The 13,313-nt window shown below is 32.0% G+C and overlaps 1 protein-coding gene and 1 long non-coding RNA gene across 3 annotated transcripts in view; both read right to left on the bottom strand.

The window, feature by feature from the left end:
* Nucleotides 1-501: 501 nt before the first annotated feature.
* rictor (rapamycin-insensitive companion of Tor) overlaps nt 502-13,313 on the bottom strand; it is a 91,000-nt gene continuing 78,188 nt past the window's right edge. Inside the window, exons 21-22 of the mRNA XM_072526910.1 lie at nt 8,243-8,505; nt 502-1,893 (exon numbers count right to left, since the gene is read on the bottom strand). Of these exons, the coding sequence (XP_072383011.1) occupies nt 1,738-1,893; nt 8,243-8,505 (419 nt within the window). The 3' untranslated portion in view covers nt 502-1,737. The remainder of the gene's footprint in view (nt 1,894-8,242; nt 8,506-13,313) is intronic.
* LOC140437400 (uncharacterized) lies at nt 3,025-6,890 on the bottom strand. 2 transcript variants are annotated; one of them, XR_011950371.1, is made up of 4 exons: nt 6,338-6,890; nt 5,976-6,149; nt 5,373-5,877; nt 3,025-5,288 (listed from the first exon to the last, which is right to left on the bottom strand). It is a non-coding gene; the product is annotated as an uncharacterized lncRNA (long non-coding RNA). The 2 variants fall into 2 exon arrangements; XR_011950372.1 differs by having other exon boundaries at nt 5,373-5,598.

The following is a 13,313-nucleotide window of genomic DNA, read 5'->3' as shown; positions in this document are numbered from 1 at the left end:
TTCTTTATCAGTTTGGAATAAATATTCTTGAGCAGGTAAAGAATTCAGAATTGTAGTCTGAATGCTGTCTAAATACAATAAGTCATAAAATATTTCCAAATGAATGAACGTTTTGTATCTATTAGCCAGAATTTACCATTAGGTACGTTATCAAAAAGCCTCTTTTGTTAAAGTACCACGGTCATCAAATTATTATAAAAAGGTATTAGCTTTTCCAATTCTCATAATTCAGAAAAATATGATTATTTTTATTAAATTTTAATTTGGAAAATCAGTAAACGTTTGAAATTAATTAAAAATATGTATAGTAGGATAAATGCCAAGTAACTACTTAATATGTTTCCTTAAAAAATTCCCTAATCGCATCGTCTCTCCAGCTGAATGCTGGTGTCAGGCAATTAAATTTTACGACTTTTTTGTCTGGGAATGTAGGGAGCACAGCATACTGGGGAAGGGAGTATCATATTATTAATATTAGAATTGCGTAGATATAGTTAGTCGAATTTGTACCACCAAAGCAAACTGTCTTAAAATAAAACTGTAATTTAATACAAAAGTACGTTTTTGTGCTTGAAATTTAATTTAACCTGAGGTAAATAAACAACAACACGATAGAAAAATTACATGGAATTATCCAATCCGAAAATTAGAATTTGTGAACCTTCACTATTCACTAATATCAACTTACACATTAAAGAATACTGCTGATTAAGAGAGAACTGTACCGATCGTAAGTTCCAGTACTTGGCATTGGCAACTGGAACAACGTAACTGTTCAGAGAATTAAATTTTGGGAAAATAAAAATATTTGAATATTGTGTACGTGTTGCCATCTACTCAAAGAATTGTTAAACGTTAGTTTATTTGAATACCACTCTTTTTAACTGCGGCGTGAACATACCCCTTAAGTCTTTTTATTAAAATCCATGCCCCTTATTTGACTACTTAAGGACAGTTGTTTGTAAATATATGTATTTTATAATAAATATCTAACATCTCTGTGTTTTATTTTAGTTTTTATTATAAATTAAAATCAAAAAAGGTACTCATAATACAGCCCGTAAAGGTCTTTGTACGGTTCTGCACGTGACTACTACTTGTATCTGTTTGTGCTGCCAAGGACATGGTGTGAAATCCGGCAAACGCGCATCCCTATCTTAACCTTACAGCACTCTCAGTGTGAATTTCACTATAGTCGTTTATATATTAGTATTTCCAAACACAAAGTTTTTAATGAAAATTAATGAATGTACACTCCATTATTCACTTTTTTTTTAAAGAAAAAATCTGCAACAGTAAGTTTATTTATACTTAGAGGTAGGCATTTTTGTGTTGTATGTTTTGACAGTGAATCTGTCAAAATATTTCCAAGGTGAACGAATTGTCTTCAACAACGAAGAGCAACTTCCTATTTAAAATACATGGCCATACGCTCGAAGGCAATATATTATAATCTCTCAGACTCTGCACAAAAATAAAAAAATATACGGAAATTGTATTCATTGGGAATAATTAATTTAAATAAAATTTAAATACTAAAATACGGTTCAAAAACAAAATTATTCCAAAACCAAGTAAAAATCAACTTTTAAATTGTCCAGTGTTTCTCGACTATTGTACTTATTGAACGAACATCTACGAGAAAACCTCTTAAAAATAAAAACGAAAAAAGATATACAAACCCAAAAAGTAAAAAAGAAAAAAGAAACGCTTCAACAATTGGAAAAATACAATTTGTTACTTTTTATTTCTTATAGGGAACTTGTTTTCGTTAAACGTGAGTTTTAATGAATCCAAAGTTTTTACATCAGTTGGACTAGTTGCACCACTAGATAAACTCTTACTTTCTACACTGGCAGTGTCTTCTTCTACTTGCAATGAACTGTGTCCACCCTAAAAAATGTAATAAATTAAAAAAATAATAATAATACGTGGGTAAGTTATAAATATAACATAAATATGCTGTGCAATATTATCGAGCAATCTATTGATAACATACGTTTTAAAAATATATGCAAACTATTTACAAGAAAGAAAAAAGTCATTGAGTTACGTTTATGCGAAGCGTGGAGATGGTTGAGTTCAATATACACTGCAACAAATTTAAGTAATAGCACAGTGTGCGGATGATTGAGTTTATTAAATGTCACTTATTAATTTTTTTGAATAATTTGAATTTGGAATATTTAAATAATTAAAAAAGTATAAAAATCTGTCGACTTAATGGCTCAATGGGCTAGAGGATTCGCATCGGCATGAATAGTTTAGGATTCACAGTTCGAGTCACACTCCGCCCAGATAATTTTCAAACGCAGCAGCATAAAATCCGAAGTGTTGTTTGGACCAATGACGTATAATATATAGACTAAGCAGTCCCATATTCTCCCTATATAATCGGGTGTCCTAAAGATCTCCGCTCAAGGTATGTTTACCAGAACAGCGGCGTGCTCATTTCTATTTTAATGACAATAATTATTTTTTTAATTAAAATTAAATATTAGTGATTTTTTTTTGTGTTCTCGTCTATAAGAGAAAAAATTATTTTTATAATGTTTGTAAAGTACATTACCTGAATTTTACTCATTTTACCAACAGGAAATATTGAAGTTTCGCCTAAAGATTAAAAATTCTCATTTTTTAAATTCTATTAAGGACTATTGATTATTATTTAGTGTGAAGGAAATTTTGATAAATAAATCTAATCAGGTTTGCATTTTTATTAAGTGTTGCGAGTCTATTTAGAGAGTCGAAAGATTGCTATAAGTCTATAAATAGTAAGTGAAAATTTATATCACGTTCATATCACTTTTCAATCAGCTGTGTTGGCATCTATGGTTGATTTTCTTTTTCTGAAGCCTGGCGGATATTACCCTAGTGTATTTTCGGTAATTTATCTATTTCCCAATATGCTTAACAATATTTTGTATGTGGTGTTCAGTAACATGATTCCTCTGTAGTTACTGATATCCTTCGGTCTCCTTTTTTAATATCGTTATTAGATGACCTTTTCTCCACTACATCAGTATACTTTCTGAGTTCCCTGTATTTTTTATTAGTTTAAGAATCCAGTGCATCAAATTGTCTTCTTAATTTTTGATTAATTCATTTTTTATCATTTCCTGGTGGTTTTCACTGTTGCAATAATTTCCTTGTATAAAGCAACTTTTGAAGTTTATATTAAGGAATTAGGAAGAAAATTAATAGGTTACTTGAGTGCAAACAAACAACAAACTTTTGAATTCTAATTTCGTGTTTTGTTGTAATGAATTAAAAACAAACAAAAAAAACATCAAATCAATTATACATTTTTAACAAAAAACATACAAAAGAAATAAATCATAAAACATTTTGCAACATAATTAGTAATTTAATTAACGCATTAATGCACACAACGTAATATACAGTTTCAATTATTTTCTAAGACATACAATATGTTGTATATAAAGATACAATATGTTATAATAATAAATAAGTTGTATACCAAAGACTTCTATAATTGTAATGGTGGTGTGAATATACAAAATAGGACAAGATAATGCCCTGCCTAGATCGCACAGGCCGATCAGTCTTACATCATTTTTATTGAAGGCAATAGAAAAAATTCTTGATAGACATAAGTATTAAGGGAAGACCTTTGAGGGATCATTCTCTCAATGGCAACCAGCATGCATATCAAGAAGGAAATCAACAGAAACAGCAGTGGACAAAGTAGTTCAGAAAATCAGTCACTCAATTAATAATAGAAAGAATATTTAGAAGGCATATTTAATATTATTGCCCTATCAAATAGATCCACTATCAATGTGTGTTACTATGTGTAACTGGATCAAAGCAATGCTGGAAAATATATTGTTGAGTGAATAGAAGATTGTCACAAAGGTGCAAGGAGAGATTTTGGCCAAAACTGCTAATGGTGTCCACAGGGGGGAGTGTTTTCTCCCCTCCTCTGGTCACTCCTGGTGGATCACTTGATGTCACTTCTTGACGCACACGGGGGAAGAAGTACATGCCCATAGGGATGATCTAGTAATTATGCTAAGAGGAAAATATGGTAATTTTCATTCCAGCACACTCCAAAGAACATTAAATATCCTTAGTAGGTAGTATGATATGGAAAAATTCTCTAGCAATCTTAGTAAAACATGTAGGAGTAATTATAGATAAGCAGCTTACATGTAACGCCCAGTTGGAAAAAATAATCTACAAAGCAAAGGTTTCCCTTTCTACATGTCAAAGAGTATGTGGGAAAATTTGGGGTTTGAAACCCAAACCGATGTACTGGCTATATATGACTAGTCAGATCTATGATTACGTATGGCGCACTTATATGGTACAACAAAAGACTACTTAATAGAAGCTGAATAAGCTTCAAAGACAAGCATGCTTAATCATAACACGAGCAATGTTGACTACCCTAACTGCCTCATGGAGGTCATGCTTGATCTCTCTTCATTACATATATGGATGGAGAAGGATGAGAAGATAGGAGCATACAGAAAGTGGATAAGATGTCAGGAAGCAAGGCAAAAGGATACCTGGATCAAATTTGGAGAGATAATTAAAAATTACCTAGATTTGGAAATAGTACCAGATGCAATGCAACCTAAATATAATTTTGAAAAGTCGTTTACCATCCTCTTTATAGGAAGGTACAAATAGGAGTTAAATAAAATCAATGCATTGGCCATTGATAAATTGTTGGCAGCACCATCAAAAGTTAATAAATAGACTTTTATGCCTGAATCATAAATAAAATTTAAGCAAAGATTTACTAAGGATGCTTTTTCTTATCCACAAAAACTCTCAAAATAAAAAATATGCAACTGGCACTTTAAAATTGTCATTTAAGGCTACTAACATAAACACCAGTGCCTCTCATGCTTCTCGTATATTATCAGATTCTATATCTGTACCAAAATCTACAGAGCCAATAAATTTTTTCCCATCCCATTTTACTAGCTTACGAATAGACATTTTGTTCAGAACTAAATTACACACAAGTGTTACAAGTGTTTTATTTTGCTTCCCTGCTTCTTCAACTTTGTTTTTCAAAGCATTTAAAGCTTCTTTGGAAAATCCGGGTGCGCCATCAACAGTTTGGTACCATTTTGTTATGGTTGATGGGTGTGGTAATGAATTATTAAAAGCTCTTCTTACAAAATCATAGGCTTTTGCTGAATACAATTTAAAGCCAGTGCAAATGACCTTAATTCTAGAGAATATTTGGCACATTTGGCACCCTGTAAAAATCGTTGAAACAAAGCTTTGGCTGATTCTGGTAAAGAGGCCTAAAACAATAAAAAATACAAAAATAAAAGAATATAATAATAATTTAATTTTGTTCCTTATAGAATATGTGAAAGAAAACTTACCAACAACACAGATTCAGCATTTTCTGTAACATACAGTTTTTCTTTTAATGATTGTACCAATGCATTTAATGTTGTTGCTTGTCGTTTTCATCTTTTAGTTGATTTTCTTAGGGTGTCAATTTGTTTCTTTTTTTTTGCTATATACATGTTTACTGATTCCATGTATCTTTTTCTTTTTCTTAGGCAGTCTAAGTCCGACATGGAAAAATCCCCCACATAATGCTTCCTAAAAATAAAAAGATTTAATGAAAGAAAAATTGCTTATTCAAGGATATAATAATGCAAATGAAAAATTAAATGAATATTGCCTCTTTTTTATTTTTTTTTTAGCTATTAATTCTCTGTCTGCAGCATGCCCTTCAATATTTTCCTTGCCTAAGAGTTCCTCAGTTTCTGAGACAGACAAGGTTAGTTCACTGCTAGCAGTTCAAAATTTAAATTGTGGATGTCTGATGAACTAGGGAGAGCTTTAGTTCCTACCACCTCTTTAACGTCTTTAGAAGACCTGTATGCAAAGAAAAAACAATATAGAAGAAACAATAAACAGAAAATTTATATAAATATTAAATACCGATGTAAAAATTTATTAAAAACATTACCCACCTTGGTATAGCTAATGGTTTTGCATTTTCTTTTAGACGAACAAAGCTAGATTTCATGATAACATCATTTGGATCAAAATGATCACAACAAATACGTGACCATCTGGAAAGCTTGTTCTTATTTAATTGTAAAATGTATATCCAAATCTCCTGTTTTTCTTCGTCGAAAGGAAATCTATGAAAAAAATATTAGAAAAATTATATTTAAATGATTTTAATAAAAAAAAGACAAAAAATTTAATGGAAATTGTTATTATTCATTATAATGCATAATAATTTATTTATTTATTAAATAATTAACAACTAAACGCCTCCACTGACTACTAAAACATAACCTAAACATACATATAAAGAATAACTTACTTGAAAAGTGATAACGTTTCGCTCTTCGAACTTCAGCGACCACAAACAAGATATCTAAATGACATTTTACTAAAATAGTAGGTAAATGACTCTAAAAAATTTTAAATAAAATTTGCTTGTCACAAAAAATATGTAAACACACAACTTCATATCAAAACAATAAACAATAACAAAGGTATTCATGTTGCGGACACTTTTTAAAGCATTCACGGAGTCTATATATTATACGTCATTGGTTTGGACTTCAAATTACACGCCAATTAGCGCAAAATTGTCTGAACGGCAACATTGTAAACGTCAGAATAAATTGTTCCTTCAAGTGACAAACACGTTTTTCATTCTGTCAAAGTTTTAATTAATTTATTCGAGTTTATTCAACAAGAAGTTCATAACCAGCGCAAATATACAGTCCAACATTCATGGTTTCTTCTAATCCCTTCAAGTATATCGCATCACAAAGAGTTAAGTCGAAACTTTTTTGCAAACAAAATATTTACATTGTTTAGCTCTATGATATAATATACTATACATTTTTCCCCTTCTACTTCTTATGCCTTTTCACGCGTTGGGTCATACTGTAAACAAATGTTCAAATTTTCGCTAAAATGGAGGGTTAGCGATTTTAACAAATAAAAATAAATATCTCCAACTCTTTGTTTATTTTCTGGAAAGGTTATTATTTTGTTGTCTTTCATGCCCAAAACATAAGTATGAAGCAGGCAAAAGGCTAGCTGAGATTGTGGTACATATTAAGGGCAGGGAGCTCGTAATGGTAGCAGCTTTTATACCTATATGTGGCAAAACTGGACAAGGAAAAAGCTAAGTCCCTGAGGCTGATAAGTCTATAGGCACATTAGAGATGGTCTATTGGTTGAAAGTCCCATACATCAGGGACAATATACATTCTGGAAAACCAAGACTTGCGGCTGAGTTAGATTTCTCGATATAAAGTGTGCATTCGACAACACCAACTTTAAAAAAATCGAAAGGACAATGAAGCTAAATGGGACAGACGAAACAACTTCAGATATATACTACATGCCGAAGAACCATGTGATACACACAAAGTTACTGAGGAATAATCGGAGCAATTCTTAGGTAACCTTATATTATCATATTAAAAAAATAGCTTTAATTTGATATAAAAAAAATATGCATATACGTCACGAGCAGCGTATTTTATTTAAAAAATAAATGAATGAAATTTTTATTCAAAAATTAATTACCATCAATTTAATTAAAACTATTTGCGGCCACTTTTTGACTGGCAACCAGTTATTAATGTATTCTCCTATATTTAAATGTATGTGAAAATGTGAGTTGGATTAACTACGTTATGAATGTAGTGATTTGCAGTGGGATCTTAGACTATTGTAGAGGGAGGGGAGAACAAAACATTATAAACTGTGAGAAAACTTAAATAACGTAATTGTTAGATCAGGACAGCAATATTACAAACAGAATTAGCAAAGCCGTATGACTACATAGTTCCCAAATATAGGCTCAAAATACCTTTTTAGGTGGACAACCAACCACGAAAGTAAGGGGAAACAGGGAACACATAACCGAGACAGCAGCGTTAGACAAATAATACCGTAGTATTAGGCGCGTTATGTAAAATAATGTCATTCACGACGTAACCCATCGTGAGTGCAACTAACCTTCTCGGGTAATAACGTGAGCGTGACTTACGAAAATTGAACGCGATTGGACCTCCCCCGCTATTGCATCAGTTGCGGTAATTTACATTACAGAACCAATCTCAAGTATTACTACACAAGTCTGAGTGCAATCCCTACACATATATCCTCCTCGCGCGAAACTAGATGACACAAACGACCTCTATCAGTATTTATAAATATTTTGAAATATTGATAGTTAATGGATTTTTTGAAATTTACTTACGATATTAGATTTTATCACTTTCTGTGATGGCTCGTATAAACGCTGGAAATCGACATCTAAAAACAATTCGTGCAACACTCGTCTCGTCGGCGACCTGTAGATGCTCTCGGAACATATTTTACAAACTTCCGAGTAGACGCAAATGTCTCTGAATGCTTCGGGTTCGCGCTGCTTTAGACGAATGAGATGAGATTTGACGTATTTGTTCGAGATTGGATTCGCTAAACGTTCAATGTTCTGAAGGATTTCGATTTTAACGGGGTCTGAAAATTGAAAAAAACACAAATTAATAAAATATCCAATTGTATATAAATTGTTTATATAAATACACAGTTTTACTCTCAAATCCGTTAAACAGCAACAATAAGATTTCTACGTCCTCATAGTACAACCAATTGCTTAGAATTACCTAATTAAGCCAATATTCTTGTACCTTTATATCCTTGGTACCCCTTACTGGTGGCGGTTTTATTTATTTTATCTACTAATCCTATTTCATTTCTTCTAAACTTTTACTTTTTTTGTTTCTAGTTCTATTTTTTATCTATATCAACTTCTAACCTTACGACATGTCAAATCATTTGAATGTTTATTTCTATTTTGATAATTTCACTTTTTTGTTATATTTTCCTCATTTTTTCAAATATCTTGGCTTAGTTTTGTTCCCACTGATAATTCTTTGATTATATCTAATTAGTGTACATGACACACAATACTCGAGTATAAGTTTCTTTCTTTTCCAAATAAAGCACGTCTTTTAGATCAATGTAAAAAATTACGTTTAAATGATTTTTAATGTTACAGATCATTTCCTCTAGCTAATGTTTATCTAATAATAAGCCAAAAAGCTGGATATAACCTAAATACTTTTCAAAAAACCTTTACTAATTGAATAGCTTATATACCTTTCAAACAATTTTTCTCTTCACGCTAGGATATCATTCTCCAAATGATCTATAATATCTGTGGCTATTTGCTAAAAGTTGATATCTCAAAAATCACTTTGTTCTAATTTCCTGAACATGAATGAACTTGTATTTCAAGTTATATTTTTCACTGGCCAAATTTTATGTCTAGAGATAATATTATATGAAATAGAAATTGACAAACAAGTCTCAGATATTAATCTAATTCTAATAACTTGACGGCAAAAGTTGATAAGTCGATATACTAATAGGACTTTTCATCAAAAAATAGTGTCAGCCATTTTTTTCGAACAGACATTTTGTAAACGAACGGATTAGGTTAATATTATAAATAATATAGATAATTAATATAAAAAGTACCAATTACTATTTTAATGGGAATAGGCCACAATTGATGGTTAAAGTAAATTTATTGACGTTTCAATTTCCACTTCGGAAATCGTTCTCAAAATACAAACCTGAAAATAGTAATTACTTTAAAATGCCACAAAAAATAGCTTCAGAACAATAAAAAGTACCAAAGAAAGTCTAGTTATTGAAAAAAATAAAAGGTCACAACTAGCAAATCATTTTCACTTATGTTGGGTGGAAAGTGATGCGGGGAAGAGAATGATTTTTGAGGTTGATATCACTTTTCGATGGGCTAGCGGCGATAGCAGTCAGTTTCGTTGTTTAGTCCGGATTTTCTTAAAATTCGTTATAGTTATTCATTTTTGCTATCGGAAATTCGAGAGAGCAGTCAAAGGAGAAGCAAATTGGGTTCGGAACAGTAAAGATCTTTCTCAGCATATAGTTAAAAAAAAACCGGCAGAATTTTTGTTTAATTCCATGAATTAGAAGGAGGTGAATTTAATCTCAAAATGCTATTTGGCAGTCTTTGTTTAGTGAGTTAGTTAATCACCGTTTTGTTGGATGCTGGTTTTAAGAGGTCCACACGGTTTTAAGTAAAAATTAAGTAGCAGAGTTTTGAAGAATACATTGTTATTACCAGGATAACCTGAAGCCCAATTCGATGTTTGACCTCCCCGAGATTTGTCCATTTTGTGTCTCCATGGGCCAACCCAGATCATTTGAAGTTTGTGTGGGAGTGTATTTGATTTGTATCCAATTCCAAGGTAATAAACTTTCTTAATAACTCAAAAGGAAATAATAAGCCAGTGAAGCAAAATAGTTTTTGTTAAATGTTTCTAAATAAAATAAACTAAGATTTGCTTTCATGTCAAATTAAAAAAATTATAAATAAATAGAAGTTTTATGGATCAGCTAATTGTCATATTTCAGTTTTCTTTTAAATAAAGTTAACCTTGATAATTAATTAATAATTTAGAAAAGTTTGATATTTCATTTCGACGTATGACAGTCAGTATTATATTTTTCTGTCATTTGGTACATAACCAAAATTTTAAATTCTGTTTTGTTAAAAGGTTAAACTCAATGTAAGTAATGTTGATCAAAATTTGGATATTTTGATTTATAATAATTGTTTAAATTGCTACAAATAGCGCCATTGTAAGGTTTGTTGTTAAATTTGGATAATTTTATTTGTAATAACTGTTTATGTGAAATAATACTAAATATGTAATGTTTTGCTTTAAACCAGGAGTTTAAAATTATTTCTTTTAAAAAGATTTTCACCCTTAAAATTTTTTTAGGAAAGAAAAGATTTTCTTTCTAAGCAGCAAGAGGATTTTTTAAACAGCATTTTAAATAGTTTAGGAATCTTCTTGTGTTTGTTGACCAGGAAATCTATGTAAGTATTTTTTATTTCTTTTTTGTGTAGTTAGTTTTCCAATCCCTCAAATAAAGAAACCTTCTCTCCAACCAAAACACCCTTATTTGCTTACCCTATCTCCAGCCCAGTAATTGTTCAGTTCCCCTTTCAACCCCCTATAAGCAATTATATATTGTTACAAGTGACACCCAACATGGTAGGCAAATTTAAATTGGTTCAATTAGTACATGGTACCAGAGCAAAACGGCTTCAGACGTAACCGGTCAGCAATTGACAATATCGTAGACTTACAAAGTGATGTCCACGAAGCGTTAACAATGAATGAAATGTGCATAGCTATTTTCTTCGATCTAAAGAAAGCCTTCAATACGTGTTGAAGCCTTCAATACGTGTTGAAGCCTTCAATATTAGAGGGCACTGCTTAGCCTATATCGAAAATTTCTTAAAAGACTTTTCTTTCCAAGTAAGTGTTAATATCGTTTATTCCGATTTTTATACTGCAGAAAACGGTACTTCATAAGGCTCAGTACTTAGTCCTACCCTATTCCTAGTTGCCATAAACAACATATTAAACAAATTACATAAACCTTTCAAAGCTCGCCTTTATGCCGACGATTTAGTGGTGTACATTAAAGGAGCACAAAAAGAATCTATGTGCAGAATAGTACAGACATTTTAACCCAACTAGATGAATGGACAGCTAGTACAGGCTTCGAATTCTCCGTTACAAAGACAACTGGTATGGTGTTTACGAAAAAATCATCCATTACACCAGTCCTTTATCTTCACAACAGCATCATTCCCTTCCAAAACTCCGCGAAATTCCTTGGTACATGGCTGGATCAAAAACTTTCCTGGAAAAAGCACATACAACACTTAGCGCTAACATGCAACAAAAGACTCAATTTGCTTAAAACCGTATCAAATCGTTTCTGGGGTTCTGACTTCTCTACACTACTCCTTCTGTATAAAACACTAATTAGATCCAACCTCGAGTACGGTTCAATTGTTTATGCCTCCGCAACCAAGAGTACTCTAAAACCGTTACATACAATCCACAATGCCGCACTTCGAATCGTTCTCGGAGCTCATCACACTTCACCCATAGAAACTTATATTCCTAAACTGGAGAACCATCATTGCAGTATTATAGGTGGGCACTTTTAACACTTTCACACGCTTCTTCTGTAGCTGCTAATAAGGATCATCCATTCTTCGAAACTACTTTTTCTAAAAATAATCTTGACTTTCTCTTTAATAAACCTCGTACTGGAAAACCTAATTACACAGTAAGATCAATTTTGAATAATTTTGACACAACAATCCCAGATGTATTTCACTGTAACATCCAACATCCGACTCCATGGTTAATAAGCATCCCAAATTGCAACACCTCTCTAAGAGAGTTCTCCAAAAAATGCAATAACAACATACTAATCAAAAACAAACTAAACGAGATTCTTCAACGAGACTACCTTAACTGCACAAACATCTTTACCGATGCCTCTAAATCTAATGATGATATTGGTTGTCCATTTGTTACTCCAACGTCTACTTTCAAATTTAAACTATCTCCTAGCTCAAGTGTTTTCACCGCTGAACTGTTTGCTTTGTACCGTGCCCTAAAACATGCAAACCTCTCAAGAATTTCAAAACCTCTGTTTCTCACTGACTCGCTCAGCTCTCTTCTTGCAATACAGTATCCTAAACAGCCCTTGGAGCAACTAATAAAAACTGAACTACAAATCACCCAAGAGAACCACATAACTCCTAAATTTATATGGATCCCATCGCATATTGGAATTATCGGCAATGAAGAGGCAGACAGTAGTGCTCGTGATGCAGCAACAAGTGCGGAATCTGAATTAGTGCGTGAGAGTGTATGTAAAAATCTCAAAACGTTTTTTAAACAAAAAGTGATTGGTCAGTGGTAGCGTGAATGGTTTCTATGGCAATCTAAATTAAGAGCGCTAAAACCAGATACACGACAGTGGAAAACTAGTGCTAGTACACGGTTTATTCAAACGATTCTAACGCGCCTACGTGTTGGACACACTAAGATCACACATTCTTATTTACTTTCGGCCAGTGAACGCCCCCTGTGCGACCAATGTGCTACGTCTCTTACCATCGTCCATTTGTTAATTGAGTATCCAAAATACCATAGAGAACGTTCAATAAACAATATACCAAATACTCTACCAGATTTATTAGGAGAAAACTGTCACGTAAAAAACTTATTAAATTGCCTAAGGTTAATCAATATTTTGTATCAGATTTAAAGTTTTGCTTACTGAGTAACGCCGCTAATAACCTGTTGGTGGATGCGGCAATGTTTCTTTTTAATAAAAAAAATAGTATATAGAATATTACAGGGATATTATGTTAAAATTGAATTATACTTACAACAAAA

This window comes from Diabrotica undecimpunctata, chromosome 3 (assembly GCF_040954645.1).
Source record: "Diabrotica undecimpunctata isolate CICGRU chromosome 3, icDiaUnde3, whole genome shotgun sequence".
Taxonomy (NCBI): domain Eukaryota; kingdom Metazoa; phylum Arthropoda; class Insecta; order Coleoptera; family Chrysomelidae; genus Diabrotica; species Diabrotica undecimpunctata.
This window is presented reverse-complemented; position numbering and strand designations above follow the sequence as displayed.